Here is a 20,797-nt window from a genome sequence, read left to right as displayed (position 1 = left end):
CTCCTGGCAACACTCTTCCCAAGTATCTGAAATGGTGGCCTAGAGGAAGATTTCTGGGCCACAGATACCTTTGTCTTTCTGTATTGCTGTGCTGTCTCTTTCATTTTTACAAGTTCTAGATACAAATCAGGTTTATTGTTAAAAGTATCTCTGTGCTTCCTTTTATCCTCTACTCAGATTACAAGACAGTTGTAGATGTTTTACAGTTATTTTATCTTTGATAGCAAAAGGGAGCAGCTTAGAAGCCCACAGCTGTTTCCAAAGACAGGCAGCTAGTCTTTGTCCAGTCACTATTCAGCTGACTAGCAGTAACATTTATAAAAATGTTACCTTGTAGCAGCTCTTTTCAACTAAGAACTGTTTATGTTAAGAAATTGATAAAAATCAGTTATGAACCATGATGTAGTCTGATGTGACATAATGATGACGATTCAGTGTTCTTAGCATGAGAATATTTGATCTATTTTTCACTGTTAGAATTTCAGTGCACACTTAAGAAGAAACCAAGAGAACACACACTAGAAAGCCTATGCATGGGCTTCAATGTACTTGGCCAGTTTCCTGGACAAAAGTTCACATCTAGTTTTAAAAATACAAGGCTTATTTTCCATGCATCTGTCGTAAGTGGAAACTCACAAAAATAGTATCTAGCACTTGTAAAGAAAAGCCACTTTAAAAAATTCAGTCTCACTTTAAAAACATCAATTTGAAACTGATTACCTGTACAGGTTCAGATACAGTGAGGGGTTGGGTATACAATTCAACTTGTCACTTCAGACTGTATAGCAAGAGGCTATAGGTTTTTGACCTCACTTCCCCCAACAATCTATCAGCCTTAGGCAGCTGAGCTCCATTCACTTAAAGTATGATTACTGGATGAGAAGTTACTATCTAAACATGGATATTTCTATATACATAGCCCATAATACATCTTTCCTAAGGCCAGATTATCCTTGCATTAATTTATACTGTAATTTAAGACTATTGATTAGGATACAGTAACCTTTACCTTCTTTACAAAGGGAGGGCAGAGTCTGAAGGTTCATACAGCCAAGTTGGCTTGACCATTTTTGACCAGGGTGGTGGAAATATCCAACCACTTGGACCCTGTGCTCTAGTCTGGCCATGAAAGCCATGTTAAGTTGGTACCCTGAGTTTGTTTCATTACAGCCTTTCATATGGTGTTATCAGTGAAGGCAAAGTGATTGTTGTGGGCTTCAGTACATCCCTGTTCTGTTCTGTGCATGCCTTTTGATCAGGTGTCTGTCTCATACACCTTGCCCAGAGGTGACAGATGAGATGTTGGCTTCTGCACTTTCACTGGTGCTGTGTATCAGTCAGGGTCCACAGATTTCTTCAGCTCAACACAGCTGTCTGTTCAGGGCACATTCTTTTGCTGTGTGTTACTGGCTGCTTTTTTCCCTTGCCCAGTCTTCTGTGGTGTATCACTGGCTGCTTTTTTCCCTTGCACAGTCTCCTGTGCTGTGTCACTGGCTGCTTTTCTCTCTTGCACAGTCTTTTCTTTTGGGGAGTCTGCATGGTTTTTTTGCACCTTACTGGCTGGGCTTTTTGGGCATATGGGGCACACATGTGTTTCTTGTATCTTATGGGCTGCTTTAGGAGCCTTAACCTTAGCTGCAGTTGGGCGGGGAGGGAGCTTTGCAGCTTTTGGCTTACTGTCACCTGCAGCAGCCTTACGCCTACGTTGTTTTACTTTCGGCTTTTTCACCTCTTCTTTTGGTTTTTCTTCAACAATGCCATCTAGTAGAGCTTTTGCTGCAGCAGAAGCCAAAATGTCTTTAGCAGACACCTTTTTCTGAAAATTTCACAGGAAACAACAGTGAATCTAAGCCACAATACAGAGCTGCTCAGAATTTACTCCATGAGAAAAAGAGCAGAATCTAGCAGAAGGACTTAAGTCGCACGTGATAAATGCTAACCAAACTATTTATTCTAAAACTAGGAACTTGACTTGTGTAAAGAGGTACTGGAGCATTTGTTCTTCATAGGCTTTCTTCTCTGCTGACCCAAAGAGGGGAAGCTCAGTTCTGGGCTCTGTAATGTGTGTCTGTCTTAGCAACCAGCTCTTTAACCCCAGCTGGTTGCCAAGCCCCACGTGGCCGCTTGCTCAGTCCCCCACCAAGAGAATCAGGGAAGGAAATGGAAGAGTAAAGCTAGGGAACTCCTGGGTTAAGATAAAGATTGTGGTTCCCTGGGAAGACCAGTGCCATTACTGCAAAAGTCCTCCCTTCCTCCTGCTTCCCCCCACTTTATGTACTGAGCACGATCTCACACGGTCTGGGATATCCCCTTGGTCAGTTTGGGTCACCTGTCCTGGCTGTGTCCCCTCCCAGCCTCCCACACACCCCCAGTGCCCTCACCAGTGCGGCACTATGAAAAGCACAAAGGGCCTTGGCTCTGGGTAAGCCCTGCTTGGAGATAACAAAACCATTTCTAGGTCATCAATCCTATTCAGCACAAATCCAAAACACAGCTCCACACCAGTCACAGTGAGGAAAATTATCTCCACCCAGCCAAAACCAACATATTCCCACACTGACCTGCTCTGTAGTATGCCTGTATGAATAAAATATCCATTGTGTGTGTGTATCAGAAATACTTACTAAAATACAGAAATTTCAGTAACATTAAGCATGAATAATTTTCACAGTAATGAAAGTTCTTGTTCATAATAGATAAGCAAGGAACTCAAACTGGGAACCAGCTCAACATCCAAGTATATAAAGAGAAACAATGGGAGAGAAACTATTTACAGCTAGCTAAGAACGTTTCTGTAAACAAGGAATTTCAGTTTAAATTGTAAATACATGTTTTCTACTTTGTGGAAAACGTTCATTTGCTGAATCACCTAAAAACTGGCCATTGGAGCAACTGCTTCTTTGTATTAGAATTTGACCCAAAAAATTACTTGCATTAACTACCTGCAACAAAAGTGTTTGTTTCTCTGGAGAGAGACAATATGGTAGAGAGATGCACATAGCATGATTAACTAAAACTCAGACCAAGTTTAAAATATTTAATATTGTAAAGAAAGAGGTCAATAACAGGTAACTTGAAAGGCTTTTCATATGTAATTCTCTTATTCTTAATAAAATCTACCTTTCCCAAGAGGCAAGCTTCTTTCAAGCACTGTAATTGCAGTATGACAGAAAATGGTACAAATAACCAAGATCTCCTATCTTTAATCTGCAATGAAACTGGGATTAGTTCTTCTCCACAGCCCTTCCACTTTTGGTGGAAAAAAATGTGTGTTTTTCTTAGAAACAAGAGGAAAATGTTGATGCTCAGAGATGCAAACTAGCCCTTTAAGGCCTTTCCTCAGGAATCATGCCAAGGCTTTTCCGTTTACTCAGCAAAAGTCTCCTGCCTTTCAAGCTAGATTTGCATATGCCTGAGTTTGGGAAGGAAACATATTCATACCTATTTTATTCAAATTGTAATAATGACCCATAGGGATTAAGATTTCAGCTGCTTGGATACTGGAAAATCTTGGTGACACATATAACAAATACATTTACTAGATACCATTTATCCTGAGTCTAATCAATCTGTGCATTTCATTCCAAAGTGTGATAACAGCAATGTATTTCCTCTAGACCTTGCTGGCACTAACTTGGATCAAGGGTCTGCTCTGATCATGAGCTCCACAACAGGCACAGCTTTTAAACTTGTGCTCAGCATAAAATTCCAGAAGTGGCACATTTCAACCACTCACCTGTCTTTTGGTCTTAAAACAACTAAAAAGCAGCCAGGAGTTTTATTTCAAATCTCCGTTTTGTTATTCTTCTGTGGAAAGTTGCACTACTCGTCTTCTATGAAGGGATTTTAAGTGTTTATTTTCATAGCTTACCTCTCTCTCTAGAACAGCTAGGAAACAACCACTGGAAATTTCTGATGGCTCCATTTTGAAAAACATTTCAGTGGAAGACTCTGAATCAGAGCAAGTAGAAAAAATAGAAGGAATAAGCCTGTGAAAAAAAGTGGAAGACCAGAAAATAATATTTAAGAATATAACAGGAAATAAACAAGGATATATTAAAAGTAATTTTCAAATTATGTCTTTCAGTAACATAGATTTATCATTATTTTAAAAAAATGCAATTCAAGAAAGGCATGAGAATTCATCTTTTTAGAATTGTGGGGTTTTTTTTCAGTAATTCCTTTTTTTCCCCAATTATTAAGTATATTAATCACCAGATAATAAATACATAATATGACAATGAAAAACTATGTTCTTTCTCAGGTGCGCAATTATTGAGTGATCAAGTTGTCCCTGAAGTTGGGGAATGGTCTGAAAACACTAAGGAGCTGCAGAAATTGTAGAGGTGTTGACTTTGAGTTATAATAATAATAGTAATAATAATAAATGTCATAATCAATACCTATCTAAGCTAAAAATCTTAGGCTGGGAAAATTTGCTGTTTGTTCTAATTGAGGGCTTTTTCTCCAATTTTACAGTTTTGCAAGAACTTGCCTCTTCTGTTCTCCCTGAATTCCAGAAGTGCCTCGCTGTTACAAAGCAGTCTCAAGGACTTGGCTCATATGGCTAGCAAACTATACTAAGCTGTCTCAGTATAGAAAAACACTATCAAAATGTCCTTTTGTAATTATAATTCCCTCCTCTTCACTGAGGGAGTCCTACTCCTTAATGCTCCACTAACTCTCTTGTGAGACAGAGGTTTATTCAAAGATGGTTACAGAGAAATGCATTCAATATTTGAAAGCAATAACCTGATTTGGCTGGCTAGTTCACTTTTAATGAGAATTCTGCAAAACTGTTTGTTTCCAAGTTCTCACCACGATCTGGATTTTCTATGTTCCTTGGAACTTGATAAAACAGGCTACAAGGCTCAAATCCTCCTCATATTACTAAATAAAGCTCTATGTCTTATGAGACAGATTTTTGATTTTACATAAGCTTATTCAATGGAAAAAAAACCCAGTGGCAATCTTTTATTGTGCACAAGTTACTGTTCACCAGGAATCTCTTCAATGACCCTGGAAAATGATGTAGAAATTAATTCAAATTTGATAGGCCAAAGCAAAATGCTCGAGTGGTTTAGACTATTCTATACACACCTGTCTGCCATGTGTACCCTTGCTTTAGGTAAAACTGCTGCTGTAAACTGTCGTATCCTGAAGGTAAGTTCAGCTTCACCAGTGTGAACATTTTTTAAATCACCCTTAAAACTGCAGAGCCCTAGAACCAGCTGTGTGACCCCAAACTCCAACAGAGCTTTATTTTGTTTGGCACCACTTCAGTACTGCAGAGTAATTCCAAAAAGATAAAATGCACATAAGCAAAAATGTTTTAAGAGTTTCCTGAAAGCCCTAAATTTTCTTGGAAAGGAGAATTATTATTCAGTAGATCTTTGATGATTATACAACATGTTTTATTATGACTTGTCTCTCAAATATACTGTGAACGTGGGGGTTAGTAACTCTGCAACAGCCTTTCATTCTATACTGCACTGTTTTAGTCAAATAAGTTGTCTAATTAATTCTAAGAAAAGTGTAAAATGATTTTTTTTAAGCAGTACATGCATCTTAAATGGCTTGAGCTTTCAACTTAAGCATAATCACTCTGTATATTTTATTTATGGCAATCTATTACTGCTCTTTTTGTTTGTGCTGATTACCAGCAGCTTTATTGTAGCAAGGACTATGATGAAACATCCAAGATATTGCAGGGAAGGAGGAACTGAATCTGAAATTGTCATTTATGAAACTCAATCAATTGTCAGTCAGAAATTTGCTCAGGTCTGAAAAAATCCTAATGTAATTTTATTGTCCTTTTCTTACCATCCAAGATTGCCTTTTTGAAAGTGTAGTATCATTGGTGCTTTGACAACATTCATGATGCTTCTGCACAACAGTGAACAGATTTTGGTTTAGCTTTGTGGGGAGGGAAGGGTTTTACACAAGGGGGGATTTTTAAAAAAATAATTAAAGGTCCAGGAACTTTTTTTAAAAAATAATTTCTGTGTCATGAATTTAAATATTATTTATATTCAATAATTTAGAGACCATTACATTCCAAGGTTCCCCAAGTTCTCCCCATAGAGTAACAGCTGCACAGAGATCAAGACAGACTCCAGAAAATTTCAAATTCCAAAGGAAAACACAAGCAAGAGGCCATAAATGCTTTTGGTCTAGCACACCATCCTTGGCAAGACATACCCTGATTTCATCCCACTTAATGTAAAAAAAATCAAGCAGACTGCTATTTTCTATCAGTGAATTTGAAAAAATATGCACTTTATTGCACTGTGTCTTATGAATAACATACAACTTTTAAACCTTCTTTGGACTGGCCACAGTTAATATTTACTCTTTTAATCATGCAAAATTTAGTTACACTGAATATTTGAGCCACAGTACCTTTTCCCTTTGATAGCCAGACTATTAACTAAGGTAATATAAAATCTAAAAATACAGTATGACTCTTCTGTGATTTTTACAACATAAACTCTTTTAAACCTGCATCCTGTAATCCGCTATTGTATCTATGTGCAAGTGAGTGCCAAGTGTTTGCACTGGTGTGAGTGAAAGGAAAATACAGAAAATACCCATCAATCTTTCAACAATTCCTCTGGCTGACAGGGTGATAGCTAACAGGTTATAAGTACATATGAAGTATACAGCATACATACTTTTTTTCATCTAAGTTTGTATTTTCCATGATTGCACAGGATGATCTCTTACTGTAACCTGTCCTTCCCAGAAGTCATTCATCTGAATACAGCAGTGAGCAATCCTACAGCAAAGAGTTCTTATTCTTCTGTATGATTCTTAAATTTAAGATTTAATTTCTTTTTCCTTTGAAATTGATCATTTTACATCAGAAGCAGAGAGCATGCTAGCAAGTTAGTTTCATTCTCTGAACACTAATACAGTAATAGCAATAGCTCTATCTGAAGAATGTTATTTCCAACAGGATGATTTCCTTCCATTTTAATTGCAGATGAACAAAAATATTAGATGAAAAAGTCAACAGAATACTGCTAAGTAATCTCATAAACAGAAAGAATGGCATGACAGGCAGAAAAAGCTATTTTAATTTCACGCAAGATACATATCAGTCTAGGATAAGAATTATGCTACAATTCAAAGTCACACTTTAATTTTTCCACAGATAAAACTACTCATTCTGTACCTATAGCGTCGTGCTTTATCTCTCTCCACTCCAGATTCCAGTGCTTTTTTCACTACAAGTTCATTTTCTTCTGGGTAAACTGAGCAAGTGCAGTAAACAATAGCTTGTACTTTGTTAACTACAAAACAAAACACAACTTCTTTACTCTTCAGATTCTTCATACTGACAGTGGTTTGGTAAGGATTAAAAGCATCATAAAAACTATGTCACTTTTACCTCCTGATCTGTAGTGTTTTTAAATAATTAAAATATTTTCAAATATTTGCAGATTGCACAAAGTCAAAGATGTCTCCAGTCTTTTCACACAGCTACCAAAGGAGAGAGGAAAAAAGAGGCAGCATGCAGATGGGGGGAGAATACATTTGCAGAATTTCTAAAGCAGAGTATAACTAAGCCATAAGCCAGCTCTCTACAGAATACTGAAGAGTATTATATTAATGTCTGGTGGACACTAGGGCACAGAAACACCTTCAGACTGGAGGAAATAATTGTTCAGGGGGTTTGGTTACATGCTTATTCATAATTAATAATTTGTGCATTTTTAACTATATTAAAACTGGTGATACTACAATGGAATTGATAGCACAAAGTCTTCCCAAAAATTGGGAAATTAGCATACTTACATTTCAATGCATGAAGCAACTCATTAAGCTGCCTCTCAGCAAGAATCCTGAGTTTATCCTCCGACACAAATCCCTGGAAAAGGTCCTGTAGCAAATCTGCATCTAAAAGCAGAGAGTAGTAAATTTAGTCTTGCAAACTGGTGTCTCTTACTTGCTTCTAGTTAATGAAGATTGTACAGTGAAAGGATTTATACAAACAGTCAATAAAGGAATGTAATCAAATAGAAAATTATATACATATTGGTATCTTCAAATAAATTTTCTGCCTATATCTTTTTACTTTAAAAAAACCTATACACACTCTGCTCCCCAGAATCACCCTCACACTTTCATACTATCAATCTGAAGCAGTCACAGAATCATGCAAGTTAATTTATATAATTTATAGCAATTAAAATAAGGAAGGTTTCTTTAATAAAATTATACAATTTACGGAAGCACCTGCACTGATTAGACTAAAATACTTGGATCTATTTCTACCAGAAAGCATGAGCTAGATATTGTATCAAAATTTACCTCCATGTTCACTTAAAATAAGCTCCATTGGATTGCCAGCACCCAGTTCAGAGCATTGTGGTATCAGCAAAATAACTGTTGCCTTTTCAAGTCTTGGGTCTGTTGGCCGAAGCTCAGTAAAGTCTTCATGTAACAAGCAAATATCTGAAAAACAGGGAAAACTCACCACTTACAGACTGCAAGCAAGCCTGCCTACAGGTGACAGAGGTGAAGAGACTGTGGTGTTACACAGAATTGGACAGAGCTGGAGCCTGCTAGATTCACATGCTCCACAGTATGGCCTATGGATTCAAGCTGATTGAAAGGCTGCATCTTCCACTGAGAAGACAGTTAATGTGCTGCATTCTGTCCTGACAGTGTCCCCCAGGTAAACTGGACAGGCGTGTCTGTTTTGGATTAAGACTCTCAAACAGCTGGAAATCAGAGTGAAAGCTAGAGCCAAAACACCAGAAGTTCCCCACTACCAGCTACACCAACTGCTAAGTAGTAGCTACTTCTACAGAAAAAATCACCAATATTTCAGGAGCTTGCATCTGTGATAGGGTTAGACTGTAATTAACTTGACTGTAGCTGAAGAGCTATCAGCTCACCTTGGGACAAAAAAGTTGTTAGTGCCATCCCCAAGCCGCCAAAGAAGGGTTCTCTGATAGAATTAGTCCATATTTACAGACATCACAAACTGTATTACAATACTTCCTCAATACCAACTGTTTCAGCACCTACTTGTACATCCCATATGACTGAAACTGTTCATCAGTTCTTCTTCTTTTGCCGAAGATTTCACACCACAAACAAAAATGCTGGAGCTGCTGTCATTTGTCAGCACTGACATATGGGCAATGGTCAGGTGGGAACCCAAGTGAGCCATTATAATGTCAGCACCCTCAGTCAACAGCGCGCGTGCCGAGTGCACGGCGAGGCTGCGAGACTTGTCCTACAACACAACGACACAAAAGTTAACTATGATCACCTATCTTGGCTTCTATGAATGCCAGCCTTTTCCAAATGAGGAAAGTCTTCCATTCATAGGAAATGGAAAAGAAAGGAGGAAAAAAACTAATCAGGGATATTTGCTAATACAGAATTAAATACATTACAAAACCAAGCAGTAACTCAATAAATTTAAATAACTTAATTCTAAATAATACAAGAAAAAGCTTAGTATCTGTAGGTGAAATTAAAGTACATATCATCCTCATAAGGAGGAACTCCTACCAACAGCTTGTTCCAGAAAAGACAAACATTGGCCACAATTCAGGCAGAATTCATCCTCTGAGGGAGCTTAACAGAGAAATGCAAAACTATTCACACAGCTCTTGATGATAATTACAGGAGAAATGTTGCCCTTGTAGATCAAAGATCAAGATTTTGCTGAAATTTGAACTGAGAGGCAGATTGGAATGCAGAAAGCACAAGAGACAGTTCCACAAGAGTAAATGCTCGTGTACCACTGGTGATTAAGAGAAATTTTACCAAATTACTTAAAAAGGCAAGGAGTGATGATTCTGACCACAATTACCAGGTCTTGCACTAAATCTGACAAACTGATGATAAATGGAAAGGGAAAAAGAAAGTGCTAAGCCTTCAAATTCACATCACTGTCTATGTACACAGAGCATTCAAGCAACACCCTACCCCACCACAGAGATGGAAGTTTTGATGGTTTTATTTACTCATTTTGAATACTTTTAAGCAGTTACACTCAGAATTTGTTCCCATTACCTACAGAGCTGTAAACTATAGTTCTTTTCTGTAAGTATTGTATTTAAAATCTACAAACTGAAATGGAATATTGAATACTGAGTCACCTCTAAGTTGAGCAATAGATTTTGAGGCTGAAGTTTTCAGACATCTAGTGAAAATGCTGGTTGAAATGTTTCTGCTAGGCATTCAAGAATCATCAGACAATTCAGATAATTCATGGTTGTGTTGTTGCATGTTACTGCAAGCCCCTACTCTAGAAGAGAAACCTCCCACCAAACTTCACTGGGGAGTTCAACAATGGCAAGTCAGGAAAAAGACCAGTGGGGGTTATGGAGATCAAGGAACCACACTGCACAAAATACAAAGAACTGTGATCATTCCATCACAAACATGCATTTGAAGAGGAAGAAATATTACAATAGCATATCACTATCTACTAAGTGAAGGAAAGCATATGGAGTTATATTGAAACCTTCCTCACATTTTCAGAAGTGAGACTGCCTCTTTTGACCATTTTTATATTTACTTCAACAGCTCTAAAATTAAATTTGAAACATTCTACTAACTCAATCACAGCTATCAATTAAGCATTGATATTTGTATGCTAAATTTAGTAAGTGGATCAGTTTATAACCTAATTATTACAAATGTCCAAAACCTTATGAGGGTTTATCACTGCCTGACTGATTTAATAGAATAGTCACACAATTCACAACCTCTTTCTAAAACAAAACAATTATTTCAATTTTCAGATCATCTGACTCAAGGCGGAACATCAACTCACCTGCAGCAAGAGTTTGCAATCTGCAAAAAGATCTAAATTAAGCAGTTCTTCTTTAAGAGAGGAAGGAAAAACCAATACATCTCGGCAATGTTGGTCCACAGCATATGTGTAATGGTCAAAGTCTGGCACAGATTCAACCTTTGTGAATCCCTTCATCTCCAAATCTTTGATAACATCTTCAAGGCTGTTAACATACAACTCTGACCATTAAATATACAAGAGTTACTCAAGCAACATCGTTTACATTGATTATAAGAATTTTTTACCTCTGTTATCGTGTGTGTGTATACACATGCATACATATATAGGTATAAAATGCATACTGCCTCATGCAGGAGGGAAACTTACTCTCCTTTAGCCATGTAAGTTCTGGTTTGAAACAGTTAATAAGTCTGATACAATTAATTAAAAAGAGGTATGTGTCTCCAGAGAATGATTCAAAGCCTCAAAACAGAAATGTCCATGTGCTCAGGAGATGCTGTAGCAAATTTACTGCTGGGATGCTTTAGTTCTTTCAATTGCCTTCAGTCTAGCTCACCAATAATTTTAATGACTGACATTGAAAGAATCCTTGTGTAAATGTAATGAAGGCATAACTGCTGAGGTTAGCAATTCAAATTTCATAAAGATTTAAAGGTATATATAGCAGGAGATGTTTGTTGAAATGCTATTTCTGACAGTGCCATAAGTTTATACAGTACATTAAACATGGGATGGAAGGAGCAGCTTTTATTTATTTACTATTTAAGGGCTCTAAACTCACACCCAAAGTAAGGTACATTATCTAGAAGAGCCTATAACCTAAGCACTGAACACTGATCCAAGACAAGAGTAGTAAAAGAAAATTCTTAAAAACGTTACAAAATGGATTACCTGTCTAACAAAACAGATAACAGGATAATGTGGTATGGTTCATGTATCAGTTAGTACAGAACTGGGAACAGCAGTGTTACATCTATAGTAGCCTAGAGAATACAAGGATTTTAAAATGTGTATTTTAATTTAAAGTTTACATTATCCTTACAGAATAAACAGCAGGTTTAAGTATTGTGTTTTAACACCCTTTGTCAAGATTATGGTTTAACTAATACACCTGCTTTTAAAGACATTTTCTCTTATTTTTTGTCACCAAGTTAACTCACTCATATTTTTTCTAACTTTTTTTCCTCATTTATTTGAATGACCCACACAAGCAACAGAACAGGAAGAAGAACTGTAACAGAATAGTGTATAAATACCACTGCTACAATATATAAAAACTTCTAAAAAAAAATAACACAATGGCACTGCATTAAGCAGAATTTTCCTGTAAGAATTTTTAATTACTGATAAAAATATAACCTGGAAATTCTAAAACAAGTATGTAGCAAACTGTATCACTTTATATGCAAAACCATCAATATCAGATGATATTTTAAAGATCTTACCTGATTTTAAATGTGTTTATCCAAAAACAGATAGGTAAAGCAGAAGTCCTTTGTTCCTGCTTCGATATGGTTTCTGGTACAAAGTATTCAATTGAAAGAGCATCATGTTTGATGCGACATCGTGCTAGTGCAGCTGCCAGCTTGGTCTCATAGCTATAAAAACAGTCACAAGTTTAATAAATTTTATAAATGTTTTCATTAGCTGTTAGCATGCAACATTTCTGTTACAAAACCATCTTGCTCAGAAACCAAATCCAAAAGGGACACCTTCTACTGCAAGTTGCAACAGAAAATACAGTTACAGAACATTTCTACCCCAGACAACAGCAGATGCAAGGTGTTACTCAATAGCTATGATTATTTTCTTTAAATCAGGCAGGACTGGAATTATAGCAGGGGACTGTCAAATACATCCATTTTCTCAGACAGTTAAAAAAAAATCTCAGTATGTTTTGGAACTGCAATGTGTGGAACACAACCATCAGATGCATCTGAACGTTTGAAAACGTAAATACATACATGTGCAGAATGAGCATTTGATGAAAGCTGGCCCTTAAACATGTACAAAAACAATGTAAGTATGATGGCAACCAGGAGTCACTTTTATTATTATTACATGAAAATGTCTGAGAAAATGTTTCCAGTCTTTTCTTCCCACAAGCTTCATGCATATTACTGATACATGATAATTAAAAATAAATAAGAATTGCTGGTGAACTACTTCAGATATCTTACTCACTGCCCTCCAGAAATACCTTGCACTTAAGAGATTAATGAACTTTTTGGGCCATTCTAAATTCAGCAGCAACACAATTTTGTCTAATAAATGCCTTTTGAGTTAAACAAAATGTTGTTTGTAGTTTGATGGAAGAGATAATAAATATTAAAATGTTTCTGTATTCTGGTTTTTGTTCTCATTATTTAAAATAATAAATATTTAACAAAGTTTCATCGTAGAAGTACTGCTAAATAGATAAATGCTATTCCATTCCATGACCTCTTGATTCTATTACGCTTGCATTTATGAATACTTACTGAATATTTAATTTCCTTCCTAGAATTGTATAAAAGTGTCAACAATGCCAAAATAAGATGCCTGCAAGATAATCCACAATATAAGGACGGTTTCTTAACTGTAATTTTTATAACTATATAAATATGAATGCTTGCCTCTAAACTAGTCTCTCATTAAAAAAAAAAAATAAAACCACAAAATTTTAAGGTGAAAGACACGTTTATTAATTACCTTTAAAAGACACTGATTATACAAATCTTCATTTTTGCTGATCTGTATCAACAAAAAATAGCTCTTTGCACATATACCTGTATAAATAATTCCCTACTTCCTGAACTTCTGCTACAATTTCCTCTTCAGCAAAAATCTTTCGGTTTTGAAATTTTCGGTCTTGTAGGTCACAAAGCATCACAACAAGCAAGCTGGTTAGCTCATCTGGCTGCAAGAGAAAAGCAACTGGATAGAGAAAGTGACCCAGCATGAATGATTTCTGAAAAAAGATCCATATCAAACAGCAGACTCCCATGCAAAAGGCATTAAAAACCCTAAAATGCTTATTTGCAAGAATATGAAAGTAATTACTTCTGGAGAGTTAATAAAGCAGTTTTTTAAAAAATATTTTTTTAAACTCAAATATATAACTTACAAGTTGTTTTGATTATCCAAATTAAAAACATTCTCCATGCACGCAGATAAAATACTGTATCTTAACTTCTAATGTTATCAGAATTGAAACGTTGAAATTATTTACTCTTCAGAAAGTAGTTTGTTAAATAGTTAACATAACAAAACCTTCTTGTCTATCAATTCCTCTCTTGTGGGATTCTTAGATATGTAGCATCCAGTACACTCAGTTGTAATAACCCTTCTGTTTGTGGGATATATATAAAACCTCCTTTCTCTGTCTAAATCTTTAAACCAGGGAGCATGTCCTTCTTAAGGACAATAATTTCTGCACTTCAGTCACTACTGTTTGCCTCATTACATTAAATTCTTACAGTTATTATGCCTTCTAAAATTCTCATCTTCTCACAAATAGACCAAAATTAGTTAGAAAACTCAAGTTATTAGGGAGATAGCACCAAACACAAGATGTTAGCATGAAAGTCTTACATCCTTACATAAACAAGCCAAAGATAATGGTGTTAGATCATTTGCCTGCTCACATCAACCTCCACAAACCATATCAGCTCAATTTTATCTTGCAATTTTCAAAGGCATCGAAGAAAAAACTGGAAGGAACAGCAGAATATTGTGCCAGCTCCAGAATTCCTTTCCATGTCAAAGCAGGAAAGCATGGTGAGAGAGTAAAGTGGACCCGTTTTTTGCCAGAACAGTATTTGTATACAGTTTGTCCAGAAAATGAACCATGGGGTCAATGCATTTTTTTGTCCAATGGGATTCACACTATGCTTTCCAACTCCCAAGGATAGGAAGGAAACATTTTTTTCTCCTACTCACAAGGGGACACAGCTGGAAAGGAAAGCATGTGGACATGGACAATATCACTGAGCAAGTACTGTGCTGCAGTGAAGTTCATGGCTCACTCTCCCACCTTCTTCCTTTGAAGGCTTTGACTTCCAGCAATCAGTTACAACAGAATCTCACAACAGACTGTGGAGATGGATAAGGTCAGCAATATTTCAGTCTAAGGCTGTCATGTACAACAAAGCTTGTTTGGAATAATGTTATAGAATCCTCAGAAAAGGTACTAATTACATCAACACAGAAAATAAAAATGCCTAAAAAAAAGGTTCACTTACTATTGAGTAGGATGGGTAAACCTTACTCTCTACCAACATTTCTTCAAGAAGATCTTGATCTGTAAAAAGAAGAAAATGTTGACAAGTCATGCTACTCTCTACAATATTCTATGGAAGTAAGTCACTAAATTGTAATTTTAAACATCATGAAAATTGAGGGCAAATTCAATCACCAACAGCAGCAACCCTATGTAATTAATTTACATGAAAAAGAATAGGATTTAAATGTTTGATTTCACAAATTCTAATAACACTTAGCTATATTCAAATATTTGAGGGATATGAGTAGTCTGGTAAATACGTATATTCATCCATAATTAGGAAGTGAAAAGAAGCACTGTGATGAGCTCAGTTGGTCAGAGCAGGGTGCTAGTAACACCCTGGTTATGGGTTCAATACCCTCACAGGCCTTCCTTGATGATCCTTGTAGATGCCTTCCAATTCAGAATATTCTGTGAATCTGTAACTCTGTAATAACCTGAAGCTTTACAAAAATTTCCCTAGATCAGGCAGACACGGAACATTTGTTTTTCCACGTTTTTCTGCTGCATCATTTCTGTCAGCAATTCTTGGCTGAGTTCTGTACTTACATTTTAGAGTTTTGAAAGCCAGTTCATAGGACACACGCCTGGACTGCTCATCTTTAAAAGCCACCGTGGGAGACCCTGAGGCATCGCCATAGCGCAGCAGGATTTTACCTGAACTCTTTTCAGTACGAAGGCCTTGAAAAATCTTAGCTGCATTTATGTAGATGGAGTCAGGATAGCCATCCTTCCCAATCTGAGACACTGCTCTTTTTCCAATAGGTCCCTTCTCATCCGAAATTTTCGTTTCACTCAAGACTGAAGTACCATTTATAACATCCACATGTGAAGACTCCAAATTACTCTCAGAATCTGGCATTTTTCCAGTTGCTGACTGTGCAAGGGCAAGTCACAATCCTGCTGCCTCTGCAAAAAAGCAAAGTTTGTATTGAATAATGAAATTTTCTTTCACTAGAATACACTTTTCCCTTCCTTTGAGGGCTTTCAATTTTCAGGCTCTAACCTTGCAATTACATATATATGTGTACCATCTATATCTCTATACATCTCTCATCTTACACATTATAGAGAAGTATTTATAAGAGTTTTTTTACATTATTTGTTTTCACCAATGCACATGCAAAGACTGGTTACTTGTTTCAAAAAGTCCAGTGCTTTACAATCACTGGTCCTTTATGGAATATACACACAGATCTGATTCGGTGTCCAATAAGAACCATTATTATTGCAGGCAGAATAGCATCTCTTACTAGCAATTCTCCTTTAATAAAAATGATACCAAAATTTCAAAGCAGACATCATGTTTTATAAAGAGCCATCTTGGAAAGGGCTGCAGTGAATTCCAAATGTTTGTCCACTAAACTGCATATCTGTTCTTAAAAGTGAGAAACATAGATCACCCAAATGTTAAAGTATTTAATGCATTACCTAAGCACAATTTTAAATGCAGGAAACCCATTCTGAGAGTCTCTAGAGATAATATCCAACACTCTAAGCCCATGTGAATTTCTTAGATTTTCTATACATCTTACATTAACATATATAAAAATGACCTTCCCCAGAGGTGGAGTAGGGCTTCAAGAAAATGAAAGTGTCCCAGAATTAACTGAATGCAAAAATATTCTAAAGTTCCACATAAAACATATTTGAAATATTGGATTTACCCTACTTGCTCTGGTTGTTCCAACACGCATTTATGATAATGTCTGGATATGCAGAAGTCACATTAACTGTTCAGAAGTGGGTTAAGCCAAAACTAATTTAAACACAGAATAAAGATTTTTAAAAATCTAACTAGTCTTCCTGCCTTGGAAAGAATAATACAAAAGAACTATGAGGAATTTAGTAGCTATAGCACAAAAAGCTAGGCATGGATCTCAAATGGAAGGGGTCTTCTTTTTTGCTACATGATTTAGTTCATTACAACAATTCTCAAGCTTTTTCCCTGCACTCCCCAGCACCACTAAGGATAAAATACACACCTCTTCTCCCCTGTTCGGAAACACTTGCTCAGCATCCTATCTTCCTCTCCCCTTTCCTCCCTCCCATCACAAAAAAAACGAGTGGCAATGGAGGATGGCAGCACACAGAGTTGGAGGGGCAAGGGAGGGGGACCAAACTGTTCCTTCTCCAGCAGGCAGCCATTAAATCTCCATGCTGGGCCAGCATTCCCCCATTCAAACTCCCTTCCCCAAACATGGGTGACACTCAGCCCATCTCTCCCCTCTCCAAGACCAGCACAAGTCAGTGTCTGACCAGCCCAGCACACTCCACACAATGGAGCAGTGTGGCTTCCTGAATTCTGGCAACCCATCTGGAGGAGGCCACATCTCATTCTCCTTCCTCAGGATTTGCTCTCCAAAACTGAGAACTGCTAACCCTGCAGAAGCCACCCTTACTGTTACTTTACAGAGGCCTCAGACAAACAGTTTCTTCCAGCAGTTTCGCTCCAACATCCCTGTTAGATGCAGCAGTGATAGATCCATGGAGCAAACATAAATTTATTTTATGAAGCCATATTGAAACACAACAAGCAGGGCTATCAAAAGAAAGCCCTATTCTCCACTAGAATGAAGCACCAGATCACCTAAAACAAATTGAAACACTTGTGCTCAGAAAGGGAAAAGAAAAACCATAAATGCTTTCATGATCTTTTACACTATTTTGACCAGCAAACATATCTCACAGGGGCATCATGTCAGAGACCTGAAACTTATATGTCTTCTCCAGGGGAATGCAAATATTCTATTTTAGAATATGGAACAAGTGAACTGTGTCTGTGGTGTAAGGACTTTGAAGATTTGTAGAGTTTCCAATTACTCTTTGTGACTTCTTTGCCAAAGCCATTTCTGTTAGCCACAACATACACTGCTATCAATGACTTGATTAATATACTTTCCCAAAAGACAAATGTCACCCTAATAAAGATGAGATGCCAGTGTTCTGCCCTGTGCAGACACACTCTATGTTTGCAACACTGTAAATCACAGTCTGATTTACTGAATGCTGTACCAAGCAGACAACACCAAGCTGGATTAATACAAAGCTCAGCTGAGAAGAAGAGTTTCCCAGACAAGGGAGAAAAGATCCTGCCTTTGTTTGTGGATCTCAAGCACATTACTCAGTTGACAGGGGAAAAAAAAACACCCAGGTCTCAAGGTCTCCAAAACCAGAATGGTGTGAAAGATAAGTCCAGCTTTGCCTTAATAAACTCAAGCAGACAGAATTATGACATTTATTCACTGCACAGCATAGTAAGTGATTCACACACACACATCCCCATAAAAATCACCAATTCCTTTGTTTATACACCAGTAAGTGTATTTTTCCCATTTCCTCAATTATCACCTTTTTCAGTAGCCTCTACAAAAAAGGAAAATAAAGAGAAAAAAACCCACGGCACCGGTGTTGTATCAGGTACAGGAGGCAGCCTGACCTCCCAGCTCCGATTCACGTGAACAGGGACCCCATGAGAAGCGGGTGTGTGAGCATGGATATGGCTGCTCACACACGAACAAACAGTAAATCCCTGAGAGCCGTACATGCACCCTGGTTTTCGTCTCACTAACTCTGTGGGGACGCATGGCTGCATCTGTTTCCTACCATCCCTGCGACTGACACTGAGCTCCAAAGCCTCGGCTGTCCCCAGCTCCAGCCAAGCTGGAGGGCAGCAAAGACTGCTGACAGTCAGGAAAGAAGTCAGCCACCACACCATTCGCCTACTGCGCTTTATTCGTGAGAAACAGCTGAACTCCACTCACAGGACAGGCATACAGAAGGGGAGCAGGGAAAAAGCAGCTATTTCTTTGTAAAATCAGGCAAAGCGTTGGTTCATTGAAACCCTGCCCTGACAGGCCCTGAAAGGCACGCAGCTCCCCAAAGCCGCGCGGCCGCGGCACGGCCACTGCCCTTGGCCTGGGCAGGGCCCGCGGGGCTCGTACCTGGCCGGGCTCCTGCGGCTCCGTCGGGGCGCTACGGGCGGGGCTGCGGGCAGCACCCCCGGGCCCGTGCCGGGCAGGGGCCGCCCCATGCCGGGCAGGGCAGCGGGGCCCCGGCACGGCTCGTCGGCCGCAGCCGCCCGGCCCCGCCGCGGCCCACACGCACCCGCGGCACTGCTGCGGGGGCTGAGGCGCCGCCACCCGCTGTGCTCGGGCCGGGGCGCCGCCCGCACAGGCCCCGCCGAGCGCGGCCTGGGGTTCCGGCTCCATCCGCAGGGGCCGGGCCGAGCCCCCAGCCCGCGGCACCCAGCGGGGCACAGAGCGGCCGGCAACGGCGCACACGGGGCTGGGGCGGAGAGCGCTTCCAGAGGCTGCCCTGAGCCGACCTCCGAGCAAATCCCTTCGCGGGAGACAGAGCTGCTTCCACGCTCCTTTTGGAACCTCAGTTTGTTTTGTTGTTTTGTTTGGTTTTTTTTAAACCCCATTGGTTAAAAAAAAAGTCCAAACAGCATTAATTGTCGCAAACTCCATGAGCACGCTTACAGCCGAGTGTTACCGACACTCACACGCCTCACAGCATCGAAACGCCACCAGTGACAGGACTGGAACTGCCCCACATACAGGAATAGCCCCAGATAAGGTGCTGGGGTTTCACTTGCACTTCAAATTAGCAGCGTGATCTTGTAATGTTTTAGCTCTCTCGGCCTCTGCTTTTATTCAGTTTGAAAATATAATTGGGACATGCTTTAAAGTTGTTTCCGGATGTTTTGTTTTTCTAAAAAAGGGGGAAAGGAGAAAAAATTGTTGAAAATATTCCAATAATCAATAAATCAGCTATAACTTTTGTAAAAAAACTAGAAATCTCCTTTTTCCCTGTAGAGTTTGTTCCTGTTACACAATGCTTTCATGGACAACTTTAATTCTCCTCAATAAGGGGAAAACTGCTGTGATTCTGTTAAAATCTGTGGTGACTTTTGGAGCGTTATTTCTCCAACAAGATCCTGCCTAGCACCTCCCAATAGCACCTGTCACAGGTACGAGTGCCCTTACACAGGGAAAATAGAAGTACAGACTTCTGCCGCAGGGCTGCACAAAAGCTATGTGACCAGGACTTTGGTGTAGGTTGGCTGCACATTTGGTAAAGCACAGTTCAAACCTTAGTATAGCCACGTTATTACAGATTGTGAGTTTACAGGGTTTTTTGGGAACAAGCTCCATTGAAGCACACAAGCTAGTGCTTGTTATTCCTGCCAAAAACTTGAGTGTTAGCCAGATCCCTTTCTGGTATCAATCTTATCAGATATCTAAGCAAATCACGATGTGACTCTGTGCAATCACCTGCATCAGGACTAGAAAGTTTGGGGAGTCAAAAGCAGTGCTTAATTTGTTGATGAAACCCCTCTGGTCTGGATCTGCTACGTGCTCCAGCACGGCTGGTGCAATTTTGGCAGCAGCAATTAGTTACAAAGTGAGCCAAATATGCTGAGTAGACTTTGCACATAGCAGCTCAAACAGATCTTGAATCTTTCCTGATAAATTGGTAAAATACACGTTTAATAGGTTGTGTGCGTCAATAGGGCAGTATGCTAGCTGCAGTATAGATAGAAAGGAATTTTTTGTGCTGGTTTTTCCATTTTGTCCAAATAGATACGGCAGGTCTTTTAAAAAGACACAGAGGGAAATTGCTGCCCAAAGGCAATTTCATTTATGTGTACTAATATTTCATCTTTACTTTGAAATAGTTTATTTTGCTAAAAGTTCTGCTAAGAATTTTCAGTATCTGGAGCTATTTGTCTTTTGAACGAA

General features: G+C 38.5%; 1 protein-coding gene across 1 annotated transcript; it reads right to left on the bottom strand.

The window, feature by feature from the left end:
* Positions 1–324: 324 nt before the first annotated feature.
* Positions 325–19,106, bottom strand: NSUN7 (NOP2/Sun RNA methyltransferase family member 7). The gene is made up of 12 exons (XM_059470712.1): positions 18,995–19,106; positions 15,600–15,959; positions 15,010–15,068; positions 13,555–13,685; positions 12,232–12,384; positions 10,805–10,988; positions 9,040–9,250; positions 8,317–8,460; positions 7,801–7,902; positions 7,178–7,295; positions 3,872–3,989; positions 325–1,816 (listed from the first exon to the last, which is right to left on the bottom strand). The coding sequence occupies exons 2-12, from the start codon at positions 15,910–15,912 to the stop codon at positions 1,379–1,381; spliced, it is 1,971 nt and encodes a 656-aa protein (XP_059326695.1). The 5' UTR covers positions 15,913–15,959; positions 18,995–19,106; the 3' UTR covers positions 325–1,378.
* Between the last annotated feature and the right edge of the window lie 1,691 nt (positions 19,107–20,797).

This window comes from Ammospiza nelsoni, chromosome 4 (assembly GCF_027579445.1).
Source record: "Ammospiza nelsoni isolate bAmmNel1 chromosome 4, bAmmNel1.pri, whole genome shotgun sequence".
In the NCBI taxonomy this organism is placed as follows: domain Eukaryota; kingdom Metazoa; phylum Chordata; class Aves; order Passeriformes; family Passerellidae; genus Ammospiza; species Ammospiza nelsoni.
This window is presented reverse-complemented; position numbering and strand designations above follow the sequence as displayed.